Genomic DNA, 18,296 nt, shown 5'->3' with positions numbered 1-18,296 from the left:
CGTTAACCACTGCGCCACGACGGGAGCTCCCCCCCCACTTTTTAAAATTTTTTTATTTTTTTATTATTTTTTATTTTTTAAATTTTTTTTATTTTTTTTTTATCACCAAATTTTTGTTTGAACTCAGACCTGTGTCTCTCACTCCCCGGGTTTCTCAGTCAGGTAGGAGCTCGCTGGGCATGGCGAATACGCAACCCTACCACCCTTCTCCTCCCCACAGACATCACTAATCAATCAGGCTTAGCGCGCCAGGGACCGTGGTGGCACTTGGGTTAGGAGCTCTGTGACCAGGCTCTCTGGTCCCCTCCAGGCAGCAGCAAGCAGGATTCAGACAGTCCTGGCTCAGGTTGGGCTCTGTTGGTTTCTGTCTGCACGACCTCTGTTAGGATACCCTCGTCTGGTCCTCAGATTTCTCGCCTATAGAGTGGGACCAAAATCGCTACCCCGAAAGCTGATTGTGGGGGTTGCAATGAACTCATGTGCAGGTCTCAGCAAACGTGTGTTGCATGAATGCATGAGAGCCTGGGTCTTGTTCTGGGTGTGAAACAGTGGGAACGCTCATCCACTGCTGGTTGGAGCGTAGGTTGGTACAGTCACGTCGTAGAGCTGTTTGTCACTAACTAGTCACGTGGAACATGTCTGATCTATAGCTGACCCTTCCATACCTACGTGTACAGTTGGAAGAACTTGCACACCTGTGCTCAGGAGACTTAGATACACCTGGAGGAGGTTGAGCCCCTGGGCTCCAGCGGACCTATTCACTGTAGCATCATTTATAGAAAAACATCAGCAACAGATTAAGCATGTGCAGTCTGAGAGTGGGTACTTCCATCGGCTCCGCAGTGAAACGAACAACTTGAAGTCTTAGTATGGGCCTCCCCAGAAACAGATCTTGAGACTGATTCAGGGGTGAGCAGTTTGAGGAGTTCCCTTGTGGCTCCACACGTTAAGGATCCAGCATTGTCATTGCTGTGGCGCTGCTTACAGCTGTGGCATGGGTTCAATTCCTAGCTCAGGAACTTCCACATGCCATGGGGTGTGTGGCCAAAAAAAAAAAAAAAAAAAAAAAGAAAGAAAGAAAAAAGGGCGAGCTTCCCTTGGGAGTTCAAGAGCAGGAAGTACCAAGAGCAGTGTGGGGAGGGAGGCAGGAGAGGGCAGGCCATCAAGAAAGGTGTGTCATCAAGCAGGTGACAGCTGTGGGTCCCAGGGCCCCTCGGGGAAACAGCATCACCCACGTGCCTCAGTTTCCTCATCTGTCTTTGTGGCCTGCTCCGCATGTGGGAGAGGGTCCTTAAGCCAAGAGGTGTGGGTGCTGGTGGCTTAAGTGGTGCTGAAGTGCACCCAGGGGTGAGAACCAAGGGACACGGGCGGGGTTTGGATGGCAGGGGCCTCCAAGTACACGGATTGACGTGGGTAAATGTGGAGGATGTGATGTGAGGTGGGACAAGCAAGTTGCTAAAAATCATGTCATTTATAGAAATAGTGTCACTGCCTGAAACAGCATTCTTTACTGCTTCTGGAGTCACACGTGCCCAGTAAGCGGGCGAAGGCACGTGTGGGAATGAGGAGCGCAAATCCAGGGCAGGGGGTGCCTTTCAGGAGGGGCAGGCGCCCAGGTAGCTCACCGCTCTCAGTAATGATCCGTTCTTCCTGTTTCTGCCTTGAGGTTTGATGTTCACAAGGCACATGGGTAACCTGCACGCATCTCAGGGGCTCACTGGTGAGGCTTTGCGTATACCTTCGCTCGCGTAACCACCGCTGGGGTCAAGAGTAGATGATGTCCAGCTGCCCCGAGGGCTCCCGCATGCCCCTGCCCAGTCTGCCCCTCCCCCAGGCTCAAATTTCTTTTTGAAATGGTGTAAGGAGTTCCCGCTGTGGCTCAGCAGGTTAAGAACCTGAGGTAATTTCTGTGAGGATGCGGGTTTGATCCCTGGCCTCGCTCGGTGGGTTAAGGGTCCAGCATTGCCACAAGCCTCGGTATAGGTTGCGTGCGGATGCTGTGCGGATCCAGTGTTGCTGTGGTTGTGGTGTAGGCCGGCAGCTGCAGCTCTGATTCAACCCCCTAGCCTGGAACCTTCCATATGCTGCCAGTGCAGCCCTAAAAAGCAAAAAAAAAAAAAAAAAAAAAAGAAACAAAATGATCTAAAGCAAATTTGACATGCTAGTATTTGCCAAAACTGGGTAGCGATGTGTTTGTGGGTGTTAGTTACATTTTCCTCTGTTCTTTTGTGGGTCCTTGATGTAGTTTAGCAGCAGCAGCATAAAAAGAGGAGGACTTGGCCAGATGCGGGGAAGCGGCCTCGGTCGGCGGGGGGAGGCAGCGTGGACAAAGATTCTGAGGCCAAGGGAGAGTTTCGGGCAACCCTGGGAATCCTGAGAACGGGCTTGTCTCTAGGGGAGGTTTGCAGGATGAGAACTGCTTTTGGCCGACTGTTTCCAACCTGTCAAGGCTTGGACACGGAGTCACCCCAAGGATCCCTTTCACCACCCCGCCTGCACGGAGGGCATTGGCGCTGCCTGGAAAAGCCAGTTGTGCCTCGGGCAGCACGAGGACTGGACCCAGAGCCCCCGCCTGCCCATTCTTTCCGGGTCACGAGCTGCCCATTATGCCCATCACACCAGCCTGTTTGCGGCTTCTCTGTGGGTGGCCCGGGCCTCGCATTGTCCCGGCACAATAGTGGTGGCCGTGCTCTTGTGGGGAAAGTGGGACAGGAAGCCTCGATCTAGGCCAGCTGCGCTGCACTCCCAGCTTCCTGTTCTCTCTGGCACTGCTGGGTGAGGCTGCCTTTGTCCCCGTCTGGGGAGGCTCGAGGCTGACTTCCCGGCAGCATCGCAGGCCCTGTTAAGACATCCTCTAGGAACTCCTGTCTCCTGACCCCTCTATGCACTGGCCTTTAAAAAGAAAGACATCAGGCTTCCAAGTGTCCTGAGGTGAGGCTCCTGCCATGTGTCAGGCACTGTGCCAGGCCAGTGTCATCCCTTCCTTTGCTTTGTGAGTGCTCACTCTGTGCCAGACGCTAGTCTAGGCCCTGGGGATACAGCTGGGAAGAAAAGAGGCAAGGACTCTGCCCTCATGGAGCTCTTACTCACTTGATCCTAATGCATCCTGAAAGGTAGGACTGTATTGCTATCATCTACGTATTTGGGAAGAGTAAACAGAATACAGAGAGGCCAGGGCACTTTCCTGAGGTCACACAGTGGGCAGGAGGAAGAATGCAATTTCATCCCAAATCAGTGGTTTCCAGTCCTGGCCTCTGTTGTCAGATTAGGGTAAAGATTTCATTCCAGCCAGGCTTCCTTCTTATTTTGGCCTTTTCCTTAGGAGCTGATGTAGGTCGCTTAACCTCAGTCTCTTTGTCTGACAAATGGGCTGTTAATACAAGATGAGAAGGGAATAAATGCATGAAGACAAGGAGGGCCTCCTGGAGGAGGTGACATTTGAGCTAAGTAAGGCCTGATGATGGGAGGAGCTGGCCCAGGACAGAACTGGGGGAGAGTATCCTGCAAGCAGGAACAGCATATGCAAAGGTCCTGAGGCTTTTTTTTTTTTTTTTTTTAAAGTGGTAGGTAGCCATGCAGGGTTTTAAGCTATGGATTGACAGGATCTGATTTACGTATTTATTTATTTATTTGTTTGTTTGTTTGTTTTTTAGGGCCGCACCCCTGGCATATGCAGGTTCCCAGGCTAGTGGCTGAATTGGAGCTACAGCTGCTGGCCTACACCACAGCCACAGCAACATGGGATCCGAGCCATGTCTGCAACTTATACCACAGCTCACAGCAACGCCAGATCCTTAACCCACTGAGCGAGGCCAGGGATTGAACCTGCAACCTCATGGTTCCTAGTCGGATTTGTTTCCACTGTGCCATGATGGGGCCTCCCTGATTTACATATTCAAAAGAATTCCTCTGGCTGTATATGTGGAGAGAGGAGCAGGGAGGAGTGATTGCATTAGTCCAGGCAGGAGGTGGTGGTGGCTTGGACCAGGTGGGTAGGTGAGGAAGCGGGGAAGCTGATGGCATTAGCTGACAGATGGAAATGGAGTGTCAGAGAAAGAGAGGGGGCGAGGATGCCTGGGAGAGGGTTTGGGTGGGAGCCCCTGGAAGGCAGAGGTGCCCTTCCCCAGGCTGGGAAGAGCTTGGCGGTGTGAGGGTTGGGAGGGCAGTTCAGGAGCTAGGTTTCAGGCGAGTTAAGTTTGCGATGGCCTCGCACATCGAGGAGGAGTTGTCTGGGTGTCAGGAGTCCAGCCGGGCCCAGGCTGGGGCTGTACTCTTGGGCTGTGGGGACTGGTCGAGAACATGTTACAGTGAGTGTGGACAGAGGTGAGGTCACTTTGCAGAGTGTCCCCGACTTTCTTCCCCATGACCTGCCGTGTGGAGCGCCAGTGCCTCTTCCTGGGAGAGCTGCGTCTGCAGGTGGCCGGTTCCCCATGACAGCCATGGGGTGGTGGGAAAGGATCCAGCAACCTCCCTCCACCCCTGCCCCAGCCTCCCTCCATCCTGGGCGTCCCCGCCAGCTTCCCTGACTGGAAGATCTCCCCAGACAGGCGGGGCTGCTGTGCTGTAGTCACCCATGGCAGCCACCATGCTGCATCCTGGCCTGAGGACCATGATGTCATCTCCGCAGGGGTCTCCATGTGGCTGTTGCCGGGTCAGCCTGGGGCCAAGCCCTAGAGTCGGGGCCAAGCCGGCAGAGGTGGCTGTGGGCCGCTGGCCTTGGTCTCCTTCAACCACTGCCCCCCATCTCCCGTTCTCACCCCCACATCTATCCTGTTCCCCCGTCCTGTCCGGGGACCTTCAGCAGCTCTTTCCCTGCTTGCTCTGCCCACCCGCACCAGGACCAGGCTGCTGTCTTTGCCCATCACCTTGGTGGCACCCCCAATTCTGGTCCTCCCACTTCCAGGCTTGATCCCTGAAATCTAATTCCTCACCGAAACAGAGGGTTCTTTTGCCTCTTAAAAGCTGGGAGGAGTTCCTGTCATGGCTCAGTGGTAAAGAACCCGACTAGTATCCATGAGGATGCAGGTTCGATCCCTGGCCTCGCTCAGTGGGTTAAGGATCCGTCGTTGCCATGAGCTGTGGCGTAGGCCAGCAGTTGCAGCTTTGATTTGACCCCTAGCCTGGAAACATCCATATGCTGCGGTGTGGCCCTAAAAAAGACTAAATAAATAAGTAAAAGCTGGGAGGCGTTGCTTTTTAAAAAAATCCTAACTTCTGGCTTCTCTCGAAAAAAAAAAAAAAAGCCAAAACCTTAATACTGCAGAACATCTGGTGACACTGGGCCTGTGGCCTTCCCCCCCTGGCCACACACTAGGAGGGCATGAATGGCTGTGCCCCCCCCACCCCATATGCCCACCTGTTCCCCACCATCCCCCCCCCCACACTCCTCCTTTATTGTCTGTCACATCGCAGAAGAGAGGACGATTTCTCTGTTCCAAGCCCTTGGAAAAAGCGGCAGAATGACTGTGATCCACTCATCCAGTAGGATCCTGGGCTGCCATAACCTGAGTGAAGAGACCCCTCGTGTAATGATAGAGAGAGATCTTTACCCTGTAGTATGTGGGAAAAGCAGGTGCACATATCCTGTGTATGCTGTTGTTATTTTGTGTGTAAAAAGGGGAAGATAAAAATATATGTGTGTGTGTGCATGTACATGCATAAATATATTTATTTTTTTCCAGCTTTATTAAGACGTAGGTGTATACATATAACATTGTGTACATTTAAGGTATACAAATAGTTGACTTAATACACATATATTGCAAAATGATGACTGCCAAGGTGCAGCTTTAAGTGTATAATACAGTATTACTAACTCTCATCATTCTGCTGAATATTAGATCCTCAGAAACACAGTCCGCTGGTAACTGGAGCTTTGTACTCTTTGAACAACCTGTGCATGTTTATTTGGAAGGGTGCACAAGCCACTTGGAGCTGTGGTTCCCGTGGGAGGCGGGAGGGACTAGGTGAGTGGGGCCTGGGGTACAGGAGAGAGAGGGACTTTTCATTTTTTTGATTTTTTTATATTTTTGACTTTCAAGCTATGCGAATGGTTATTAGTTAGAAGTTATGTGGGTTTTTTTGGGCCACACCCATGGCATGCAGAAGTTCCTGGGCCAGGGATCGAACCTGCTCCATAGCAGTGACCTGAGCGGCTGCAATGACAACGCTGGATTCTTAGCCCCCTGGGCCACAAGGGAACTCCAGAAGTTGCATTTTTAAACAAGAAGTAAAAAAGGGCAAATGAATTGTAGCCTGAGGGGGTTCGGTGGGCGTCAAAGCGGATGTGCACGCAGGTCCTTGAGGGCAGGCAGGGATTGTGCTGGTCACTGCAGAGCGCCGGGGGGAGGAGACGCTCCGTAAACATGTGTCAGCTGAATGGCCGAAGCACTTCGCCTTATTCCCTGCCCATGTCTGCGGGCATAGTGTTCCCGGTCCTAGGTCGCATTTGACCTTGTGACCCTCCTTTGGGGCCACCTCCGGGGGACTGGAGGCCTGGATGCTCACCTCTCCCTGCTTCTTTCCTCCAGGCTTTCCTGCATCGCATCCGGCAGAACGTGGCGGACTCCGTGGAGAAGGGCCTGACGGAGGAGAATGTCAAGGTGTGGACACAGGGCTGCCCCCTCTCCTGCGGTCCCTGCTGCTGTGGGCAGAGCTGCCTCCCTCCTACTGGGCGATGTTGGGAGGGCGCATGGGGGTGGGGGTGGGGGTGGGTGCATCGGTGGGCAGCTGGCTTTGCCCTCCCAATGACTTGCTCCCTGCAGCTCCTAGAGGCCTCTCAATCCGTGAGCTGACTGTGCTTGGTGGGCTGTCAGGACTCAGCCCCCCTCCCCAATTCAAGACTTTCACCCCTGGCTTCTCATGACCATCCTGTCTTCTCTCCTCCTTGGGCCAGGCCCCCGGACAGGGAGTCAGTGGAAAATCCCTTTCCATGCATCCCTGGGAGCCTGGCACCTCCAGCTGCCCTCCTGGCAGCCCCGGCCCCTGCCCTGCACTGGGCGGTGAGTGTCGAGGCAGGACAGTTGAGTAATCGGGTCCAGGCTTCGTCTTGGCTGCGGCTCTGGGGAGTTTGGGAGGAAGTCAATAGGCCTTCTGTGTGCATGGTGGAGGCCCCAGCGCTCCCCAGGCCCAGCTTTCACAGTGACCTCACTCTCTGGGCAGCTGCCTCCAGTCCCTGGGCTCCAGGGTCCTGGTCCCAGGAGAGAGAGGGAGACTGGGTAGGGTGGGGGTCAGAGGTACCTGGCATGGACAGCACACAAAGGACTTGGTCCACAGGACGCCCCCTGCATGTGTCCTGGTGAATATGAACAGTAACCCTTATACATTGACAATTCTGAGCCCAATCGTTTTTTTTTTTTTTTTTTTTTAATTTATATATTTATTTTATGGCTGTACCCATGGCACATGGAAGTTCCTGGGCCAGGGATTGAATATGAGCTGCAACTGGGACCATGCCAGATCTTTTAATGCACAGCTCCTGGCTGAGAATTGAACCCGCACTCATCTCTGCAGTAACCCAAGCTGCTGCCATTGGATTCTTTTTTTTTTTTTTTTTAAATTTTCCCACTGTACAGCAAGGGGATCAAGTTATCCTTACATGTGTACATCACATTTACATTTTTTCCTCCCCCTTTGTTCTCCATTGTGCCACAGCAGGAATTCCCTGAGTCTAATATTTTTGAATAAGAAAGCTGAGGCTTAGAGATGTAAAGAGACCTACTCAGGATCCCTGCTTGGCTGGTCTCTGGTAAAGCTGGGATCGAAGCTTTTTATGTATTCATTCATTCAGCAAATATTTACTAAGCACCTATTGTTTCGTTATAGCTATTTATTATAATATTTGTTATAATAAATTGAGATTCATAATTTATTACAGTTTTAAAAAATTACCTTCTTATGAACTACAACTCACATACAGTAAGAGTACAATGCTAAGTACGGCCTCCTCTTTGCTCCTCCCAGCATATGCCCCTCCCCAAAGATAACCATTGACTTCTAGTGACATCGATTAACTTTGCCTGTTCTTGAACTTTATATAAAAGTGAACTTTTTTGTTGTGCTTGGCATCTTTCACTCACTGTTCCGTCTGTGAGTTTTGCCTATGTTGTTGTGTGCAGCCAAGGGTCATTCTTCATTGCTGCATAGTATTCCATCATGTGAATGCACCACAGTTGACTTGTTCATTTTTCTGTGGATGGATATGTGTGTGATTTCCAGTTTTTAAATATGGTGACCATTCTTGTCTATGTCTTTGGGGGGACACGGGCTCTCATTTCTTTTGAGTATATACTCAGGAGATAGATACTTCTTTTGAAATTCTGCGACCATTCCTGGAAGTCAGTATAACAATAGGATCTATCCTTTGTGTCTTTAACATGAGCAGATTCAACCATGTGAGCCGGCAAAAACAAGAGTTTTTGTTTGTGAGGGTGATAGTTCTAGCCACTTCATGTGACAAGCATCTCCCAGGGTGAGGATGAGAAGGAAGGGGGTCCCCCGCCTTCTCAGACTGCAGCATTGACCAGTGGTCTCCTGCCCCGCAGCCGTCCCTGCCCACCCTCAGGCCTCTCCCTCTGCAGGCTGTCCAGTGCCTTTGCAGGGTCTATGGGTTGGTCTTTTTAACCATGTGAATATCTTCTTCAAAATTAAATTAAAATTCACTTGTTAAGAAAAAAAAAAGAAAAAAAACAGAAAAAGGAATTTATGCAGTTCAAAGTTCCTAATGTAAATGGAAGTTTTCCCTAGTTCTTCTGAGAGGCCCGTGAGGTGACCAGCCTGTGTAAAACTGCCAGGGAGTCTCTGCCTCTGCCAGTGTAGAGAGGAGTGGCCTTTGCATGTGTTCCTTTACACAGAGGGACCCACACTGGACTCCTGTGTGGCACTGTGATTCGTCCCCACTTAACAGAATGGATCAAGGATCATCCCAGGGTTTCATAACCACTATTCAGACTCGCAGGTCCTTTTTACAGGCTCAAAGTTTTTCAGAACATGGAATTGATTTAAATATAACCAGCCCAGGCGTTTCCTTTGTGGCTCGGCGGTAACAAACCCGACTCGCATTTATGAGGTTGCGGGTTCGATCCTTGGCCCCGCTCAGTGGGTTAAGGATCCAGTGTTGTCATGAGCTGTGGTGTAGGTTACAGATGTGGCTCAGATCTGGTGTGGCTGTGACTATAGCATAGGCCGGCAGCTACAGCTCCCATTCGACCCCTAGCCTGGGAACTTTCATGTGCTGTAGGTACAGCTGTAAAAAGAAAAGGAAAAAAAAAAAAGTATATAACAAGCCCAATTTGCTTGACTGTTGACAAGTCTCTGTTAATGGATTTGTAACTTTTTTCCAGTCTTCTGCTACTACATCTAAGGCCGCAGGATATGATCTTGGCCGTCCACTCAGTTTTCACCCTGGACACAGTGAACACGTTGGGCTGGGGAGCTCTTTGCCATAGGGGGCTGTCCTGTGTATTGTAGGATGTTTAGCAGTTTCCATGGCCTCTACCTCTGAGACACTGGTTGCGTCCTCCCCAGCAATTTGTGACAACTGAAAATGTCCCCAGACATTGGCAAGTGTGTCCCCAGGTTGGAAATGACTGATCAAAAAGCTAAATTCTAAAAGCAGAATTGCTGGGTCAGGTTGTGCATTTCAAACTGGCTGGGTTCCTGTGGGGAAGCAGGCTCTCATGTATCGTTTGCAAGAGTTTGTTTGTTTATTTATTTATTTATTTGCTTTTTAGGGCTGGGGGTCGAATCAGAGCTGTAGCCACTGGCCTGCGCCACAGCCACAGAAACGCCAGATCCCAGCCGCATTTGCAACCTACACCACAGCTCATGGCAATGCTGGATCCTTAACCCACGGAGCGAGGCCAGGGATTGAACCCGAAACCTCTTGGCTCCTTGTCGGATTTGTTTCCGCTGCGCCATGACGGGAACTCCCATTTGCGAGAGTTTAAATGGCCCATTTGGAGCGTCCTTGTCTATCGTGTTTTCTTGGATCACATCACTTTAATAGGTGCCTGGAAGTACCCTCATGGTCTTGAAGCTCAGTCCTGCGGGGGGCATACCTGTCGTGTCCGGCACGAAGGTTGCCGACCAGTGTCGTACTCTGACCCTCTGCACGCCGAGTGTGAAGTTCAGTCCTGCTGCTTCACTGGCCTCTGTGACCTTGGGAATGCCCCTTATTTTCTCGGAGCCTCTGTTCCTCACCTGTAAATTGGGGATGATGACAGTTTCTGCCTCATGGAGTTAGACTGAGGACTGGAGGCCATAAATGCATGTAAAGTTCTTAGCAGAGGAAGAGCAGCGATCCTGTTGAGTAACGCTGGCGGTGTTTTTGTCCTGATTCCTCGTAGCTCCGGTGTATGAGAGCCTGTTTTCCCACGCCCTCCTCACCCGCGCCAGGGGTTATGGATTTTTTTTTTATGCTTCATTTTGTTCTCCCTTTACGCCTCGATTTAATGCTCTCCTTGGGCCTTGTCTTTCCCTCCCAGATCCTGTTCTCAAACATTGAAGACATCCTGGAAGTTCATAAAGATTTCTTGGCCGCCTTGGAGTTTTGTTTACATCCGGAGCCTCAGTCTCAGCATGAACTTGGGAACGTTTTCCTAAAATTTGTGAGTACGATGCCCTAGCCCTTACCAGAGCCTGTAGCTTTTGGGAATGGGCTTCTTCCTGGGTCCCTGACCTGCCCACCCTTGGCCAGCTTCCTCTGCAAGTCTGTCTGGGAGATGGAGAGGCAGGTGGGCAAGTGGGCAGGTGGGCCCAGCCTCTGCCCCACCCCGGAACCCAGGAATAACGGGCTGAGGGTCCGGCCCAGCAGACTGGGGGGCTCTTCCGTTGCCTCTCTGCCCCCTCCATTTGGGGTGTGACTTCCTTTTCCTGGAGATTTTTACTCATTGACTGTGTCCTGGGGCCCCTGTCACCTCCTGGACTGGCAGGGCCCCTCTGCTGCGGAAAGACCCAGAGAGGCAGCCAGTGGCCGGAGGGGTGGACTTGGGTCAGACACATGTGGGTCTGAGTCCCAGCCTGGGCACCCCCTGGCAAACAAGGGTGTCTGACCCCTGGGTGCCCACTCGGACTGCTGGTCGGGGAGGCTGACGCTGGTCATAATAGCCTCTCTCTTCCTGAGTCGCTTAGGATTGTTCAGGGACGGCTGGACGAGGGACGGCAGAGCTCAGCCCGCAGGAGGCTAAGGACTCCTTCCACACCCGCTCCTTGTGCGCGGCCTGCCCCCCCCCGCCCACAGGGCAGAAACCCGCTCTGGCCTCACGGGCTCGAGGCCTGGGCCACGCTCCTCTCCTCTCCGAGCCTCAGGGTCCTCCTCTGACTGAGGAGCAGGGCTAATGATGCCTCCGTGGGTTGACGGAAAGACTCGAAGAGGTAAAGCAAGAAAGCCTGTGGCACAGAGCGGCCGTTCTCAAACCAGCTTTGCCCCCTGGGGACATTTGGTCGCATCTGGAGATGATTTTGGTTGTCACCCCTTGGGGAGGGGGACGTGCTGCTGGCTTCTAGCAATGCCACCTGATAGCCCGTAATGTGCAGGACAGTCCCTGCAAGAGAGGATTATCCGACCTCAGGTGTCAGCAGAGACCTTGGCCTGCTCGTGGGTCCTCGGTCCGTGTGGGTGCCGACTTCCATTATCACTGTCATTGTCACCAAGTCCCTTCTCCAGGGCATCACCTCTGGAGGGTCTGAGTCTGTGGTAACAGAGCCTCGTGTGGCTCTGCCCTCAGGGAGTGACCACCTCCTGTTGTGTCACTGTCCTCCGGGAGTGGCCAGGCTGCCCAGCTGCTCAAGGGCTGCGTTAGCCCCTGCAGGTTGTTTTAACTCGTCTGGGCCTCAGTATCCTCACCCGTAGAATGGGTTAAAAACTAGACTTGACCCATGCTGCGGTTGGGGATCGAGAGAGGTAACACAGAGTGTGGGCTCAGCACAGCTCCCGGCATGTGCGCTAAGTGCTAGGAAGACGCTGGACATTGTTCACGTGGTCACCACCCCTCAGGGTTTGAAATGGGGTAACGTGAGAGCGAGACGGGGCGCAGTGAGATGGGCACCAGTGGAGGAGGATGTGATCTGCTTCGGGTTTTGAGGGCACCCACTGCTGTGAGGGGGAGCGGCCGGAGGGGCGCGGGGGCAGCCAGGCCAAGAGGTCCCAGATGATGGTGGCCTGGGCCGCAGGTGGCGGTGCAGGTGGTGAGAGAGGTGAGGGGCCGTATGGGTCCAGTGCAGGCATCCTGAATAGGAAAATCAAAAGGCCTTCGGGTTCAGAGGAAGGAGGGAGCCCTCATTTCTCTGGAGCCAGGCTGCTTAGGTTCCCATCCCAGTTCCACCACTGAAAAGCTGAGTGACCTTGGGCAAGTCCCTTCACCTCTCTGGGCCTCGATCTCCAGCTCTGTAAAATGGGGGTAGTGGTAGGGCGCACCTGCCCTTTGGTGCTGTCTCAGGATGAAATGATGTAACTCAGCAAAGCATGGAGATCCCGCCTGGCACCAAGCTGATGTCGCATGAGTGTCTGCCATGGGCGTTATTCCAGCTGGGGCACCAGGGACAGCTTTCAGGAGGTGGTGGCCTTATGGGGGCTGACCGAGAAGTGATGACACCTGAGCTTAAAGTGGAGCAATCCGTACTTTAGCCCAAGTGGGGAAGGGGCCCTGGCTTACAGACCAGCCCACTGGTGCTGCCCAGTCAGTGGGCAGAGGGAGACTTCCTCAGCCCAGCCCCACCACTGACTTCTGAGACGATCACAAACCAGTGCTCTGTGGGCCTGTTCTTTGTGCTGGGCGCTGTTCTAAGTGCTCCGTGTTTATTAATTCATTACAACGTCGCAACAGCCTTTAACAGTGTGTGCTATGGTTATACCCGTTTTGCAGATGAGGCAGCTGAGGCCCAGAGAGGCTAAGTGAATGCATAGGCTCACACAGCTGGTGGGTGTTGGAGGCGTCTGACTCCCACCCTTGTGTTTTTCACCTGCTTACATGATAAAGTCTCCTGATATTATTATACTGTGTGCCAGGCACTGGACTTGACCCTGCGGTTGGTGCCAGTACAATAAGCTTGCTTTCTGCTGCTGTGAGGCTCATAGGCCGAAGAAAGGGAGGATCCGTCAGTTGGCAGCAGAGATCATTTCAGATGGGGATGCAGATTTGTGAAGGATGTAAAATGCAGATGTGCTAAGGAGTGACTCTCCTGGAGGTCGCCTGAAATTGGGAGGTCAGGGACAGGGTTGCTAGAGCGAGCAGACACCACCACCCAGGACAGTGCAGTAAATTTGGATTTCAAGTAAGTGACAAATAATATTTTAGCATGAGTATATCTCATATATTGTTTGGGACATACTTACACGAAAACATGATTTGTTGCTTATCTGAAAGGAGTACTCAGCTGAGTGTCTTGTGTTTTATCTGGCGGTCAGGGAAGGCGTCTGTGAGGTGGTGGAATGGGGGATCTTGGGGAAAGTGTACTCCACGTGGAGAGGAAGCCAGGCTGGGGGCCCTGCAGGGAGCAGGGTTGGTCTGCCAGAGGAAGGCAGAGAGGCCAGTGTGGCTGGAGCCAAGTGAGCGATGGAGAGAGTTCAAGGGTGTCGGAGAGAGGCAGATCCTGTAGGGATCGTATTCTGAGAGTTGGAGGTTTTTCGCAGGAAGTGTTGTGGTCTGCATTGGGTTTTAGCCCCTTCTCCCCACAGCTGTGGGGACAGGTGGATGACGGGTTGGGGAAAGCAAGACCTAAATCTCCTGCTCACCGCCCCATCAGAGATGTCTACACAGCCCGCTCCATCCCTTCTCCCTGTCTTAGGCTTTGTGGGTGTGAAGTGAGTAGTTGGGAGCAGATGGTCTTTGTGGAGCTAGTATCACCCCCCGCTGAGGACAGCAGCCACTGCTTCGGACAGTCCTTGGGCTAGACCCTCTTCCCCAGCTGTCCGCAGCTGGCAGCTCTCCCCTTCTCCTTCATAGCCCAGACCCACAGCCACACCCTCCCCACCCAGCCCATCTGCATGTGCACAGCTCTGTCCATTTCCTCCCGGCCAGACACTCAAAGCCCCATGTGGGGCCTCTAGGAGGAAATTGGACACTTGACCTGTTAGCCTTCAAAAGCAGCACTGCCACATTTGCTGCGTATTAGGCCTGAGATGCAGCTGGGGTTGGATTCAATGAAAGAGGATGGGAGTGATGAAACTAAGTATGGTTTTGAAGAGGGGGTGTTGTCACTTGCTAAATTTAACTTCTCTAAGCCTCAAGTTTTGCTCCCCTGCTCTTTTCACAGGAGTAAGGAGAGGATGACGTTGCAGAGTGTGTCAGAGAAGGGGCTAAGAGGATGAGAAATGACAAGCCTGTGGCAATCTTATCACTTACTCCCCTCTCCTGCAGCCATGGCAGACATCACTAATCAATCATAGCCTTCTCCAATGGGGCTCCAGAATTCCTCTCACTAGTGTTTCAGCCAGCACTGTTAATTGATTGATGTTGGCATGTGAGAATGAACATACATGGCTGTGCTCTTTGGTCCAGTCCCTTCATGGTGCGGATAGAGATAGAACAGGGAGATCTTGCCATCTCACCAGGCTTGGATCCATCCTCTCATTTTTCTTCCCCCCTTCAGAATGCGCATATATTAGGACTGTCTTCATTGCAAGTGACAGTAATAACTCAAATAGGCTTAAACAACAAAAAAGTCTTTATTGGCCCATACAAATGAAATATTCAGGGTGGGTTGGCTTCAGGCATAGCTGGATCCAGGACCCCAGCTATGATGTTTTCAGAACTTGGTCTTTCTTTATCTCTAGGCTCTACTTTCCTCATGTTGGCTTAATTCTTGGAGTGGTGGGGAGGTACATACCTCACATGGTGGCAGAGGCAGCCCTCAGCAGCTTCAGGCTAATAGCAACAACAGTTCAAAGGGAGCTTCTCTTCGTAGTAATTCCAGCACAGTTCTCGAGGGCTCTTATTGGCCCAGCTTGGGTCACATGGCCACTATTACCAGGATAGGGAGCTCTTTGATTGGTTTGGCCTAGGTCACATGCTCACCCAAGGTGCCCGGAAGTGGAGTGGCATCAGTGGGGTCAACATGTAGGAGGTGGTTCCCCAGGGGAAAAATTGGGGGCTATGACCAGAACAAGGGGGAATGGATGCTGGGCGAGTAAAGCAACGCATGTTCTAGAGAAGAGTTGAGGCCGTGATGTGGGGGACAGGGGCATGCGGAAGAAACATGGGGCAGGTGTGAGGGCCTCGGGTGCCACTCAGCTCCTTCTTCTGCTTTCTTGCTTCATTTACCCAGCAGTCAAGAGGCCTGCTCTCTTTCTGAGACTTCAGTCCCTACTGGCCACAGCTGTGACCTCAGCAGGTGCACACCCTGCCTCCATGGAGCTCATAGTCTAGAGGGTGGTTGCAGGGAGGTGGACAGTGCAAAAGTGAGAAGCCAAACATAGCTGGGGGCGAGAGCCATCATCGTATTTCTCAAAATCCACCTGGTACCTTCCAGGGTGGCCTTCCCCAGGCCTGAGTCCACTCAGCTCCCTTTCTCCTGACTCTGCCTTGTTTTTTTTGTCATCAAACCCACCCATTCACTGCCCTGTCACCCCCGTCATAGACAGATTCACCAATGGGATCGTGAATTTGCTGAAATAATGATGGTAATAATAGCACCATCAATAACAGTAGTAATAATAGTGGCTAATAGTTAATGAGCCCTTACTATGTACCGTTTTAAGCATTTGCAATGAGCTCACCTGGTAACCCTCACAGTAGCCCTATGACAGGGAGGTCATTATTGTCTATAATTTACAGGCATGAATGCAGATGCTCTGAAACATTACAGGCTTTGCTCAAGGTCACAGTGCTGGCCATCTGGGGAGTTGAGCTATGAGCCTGGCGGTCTGACTATAAAACCTGCGCTTGAACTTATAAGACTTCTGGTGTCTTGTCTTGGAGCTGTGCTGATAGCAGGGCCTATAGGTCAGGGAAAGCCCAGGCTATTGGCTGCAAAGCTGGACCTCAGCATACACGCTCGTGTTGGCTGCTGTGAGCCCTTTGCTGCTCGGGGTGTCTGCTCACACGGTGTGCACACGGAGTCCCCAGAGGGAGCTGGGGAAGCTTGGGGTGCTTACTGATTCTGAAACCCATTTTCTCTCCTCGTTGGTTTCCTCTTTCCTGCAGCCACCCATCAGCAGGATGACTGGGGGCTTGTTTAGAAACAAGACGAGCTGCTTACTTTGCAGACCCACCTCTTCCTTCCTCAGCTTCTTGAGGCCGCCTGGCCACCGCCCAGGCCAAGGTCAAGGCCCTCCAGCCCTTCCTGTCCTGTGGCCTTGCCCAGGACATCCTTGTTTGGGGTTTGGCGAGTTGGGAAGGGGTATTCTGTGAGCCTTTGGGAACCAAGGATGCCCAGTGGAGAGCTTCCTGCTGAGATGGCTCCTGTCCCTTCCAGTCCCGGAAGCCCTGACTGATGCTTACAGACCTGGTGACCCACCGGTGACCTCGAGGCTGGAAAGAGTCTGGTTTGGGGCTTAGGGGCATCTGGAGGTCAACGGCGCTATCCCCCTGCCTCAGCAATGCCATGCGATGTGGCAGCGATCAGAGATCTATTTATTGCCCCAAATTCCTGAGTCTTGTTTTGGCTCTGCTGGTTCGTATGTCCAGGGCACTGCACATAGTAGGTGTGTAGAGTTCATTCATTTAGTAAGTATTCCCTGAGGCCCTACCATGTGCCAGGCATAGTGCTGGGATCTGAGGAAACCTCAGTGAACACGAGCATGTGGTCACTGCCTTCAGGGAGCTGACTGTTAAGTGGGAAAAGACAGATGATGAGCAGTAATCTGGATTGTGAGGACGTTGTAAAGAAAGTGAAGGTGGGGTGAGGGGTGGGAGGTTGGTGGAGAACACCAGGCCCCTTTAGCTGGGGGAGTCCTGGTGTCATTTGAGGAGGCAACATTCGAGTTGAGGCTCGAATGGCGCGGAGCAGCCAGGCTTTGGGTTAGAATGTTCCGGGTGGAAGGAACGGCAGGAGCAAAGGCCTGAGGTCGGAGCGGGCTTGGCACATTCAGGGAGCAGACAGAAGGCCGGTGAAAGGCAGGGTCACATCGTCTGGTCCTTGAAGGATATGATAAAGTGTTGGATTTCATTTCTAGTGTAACAGAACACCGCTGGAGGATTTAAGCAGGGGTGTGACAACACAGTCTTCACTTGTCATTTATCGGCACTTACTGTATGTTGAAACCTCATGTCTGGACTCATTGCATTTCTCTAACAACCTCATAAATTAGAGACTGGAGTTAACTCCCCCTCAACAGATGAGGAAATTAAGGCCCAGAGAGGCCAGGTAACATGCCCAGGTTCACAGCTGGAAAAGCAGAGCCAGGATTCCAGCCACCCAGGCCACGCGGCTTGGGTCTGTGTTCTTGATCCTGGGCCATGCTGCTTCCCGAGTGGTCGCCGGCTGCGGAACTAGGGCAGGAAGGGAGGCTGAGAGGTGGGAGCCACCTCGGCTGACATCCCCCCTGCCGCGTGTCCCTGTGTCCCTCAGGGTCGGGGCGGGGAGGGGTGGTCCGCACCTCTTAGGCCCCCTGGCCCAGCCGTCCGTCCGCACATCTCAGAGCATCAGCCTTCCCACGGTGACCGGTCTCCCATGGGCTCTGTCCTTGTCTTGCAGAAGGACAAGTTCTGCGTGTACGAGGAGTATTGCAGCAACCACGAGAAGGCCCTGCGGCTGCTTGTGGAGCTGAACAAGATCCCCACCGTGCGAGCCTTCCTTTTGGTGAGTTCACTCTTTTCCGCCTGCCCCTCCCTCCGTCTCTGCCTCAGCGGTGCTGCCTGATCCCCTCCTCGCTCGCCAGTCTGTACAGCAGGGCTGGCAAACGTTTTCTCTAAAGGGCCAGATGGTGACTCTCTTTTTGCCTCTGTGTGTCATTTAGCCTCTGTCACGATGACTCTACTCTGTTGCTCTAGCATGAAGACAGCCCTAAACAATATGTCAGAACCAAGCATGGTTGTATTCCAATAAAACTTTATTTACAAAAGCATGCACAGAGGGTGAGATTGGCCCAAGGACCAATTCCTGGTCCAAAGTAATGATCCTGATTAGACTGGGAACAAGAGTAGTAATAATTGTATTATTAGGATTATTGTAAGTGAAAGAAAGTCTAGTTAAAATTGGCCTAAGGGGAAAAAGAAAGTTTCATTGGTTCACTTTTCTGCAAAGTTTAAGACCTGGGAGAGCTTCACAAACAGTAGAATCTGGGTGTTTGAATGATGTCATCAGGAGTGTGTCTCTTGACTCTGCTTTTCTTGCCTTGGCTCCATTCCCAGCCAGGA

At 52.3% G+C, this 18,296-nt stretch overlaps 1 protein-coding gene across 2 annotated transcripts in view; it reads left to right on the top strand.

Annotated features, from left to right (window-relative positions):
- PREX1 (phosphatidylinositol-3,4,5-trisphosphate dependent Rac exchange factor 1) overlaps positions 1-18,296 on the top strand; it is a 198,219-nt gene that overhangs the window by 77,957 nt on the left and 101,966 nt on the right. For both annotated transcript variants that reach the window (XM_021078040.2, XM_085004110.1), the window contains exons 2-4: positions 6,531-6,602; positions 10,485-10,607; positions 17,635-17,739. In XM_021078040.2, coding sequence (XP_020933699.2) covers positions 6,531-6,602; positions 10,485-10,607; positions 17,635-17,739 — 300 coding nt within the window. The remainder of the gene's footprint in view (positions 1-6,530; positions 6,603-10,484; positions 10,608-17,634; positions 17,740-18,296) is intronic.

The sequence above is a fragment of the Sus scrofa genome, chromosome 17 (assembly GCF_054392235.1).
Source record: "Sus scrofa isolate SSC_HxYL_T2T_F1_AM1 chromosome 17, Sscrofa_HxYL_maternal_Yorkshire_Landrace_v2.0, whole genome shotgun sequence".
Taxonomy (NCBI): Eukaryota; Metazoa; Chordata; class Mammalia; order Artiodactyla; family Suidae; genus Sus; species Sus scrofa.
This window is presented reverse-complemented; position numbering and strand designations above follow the sequence as displayed.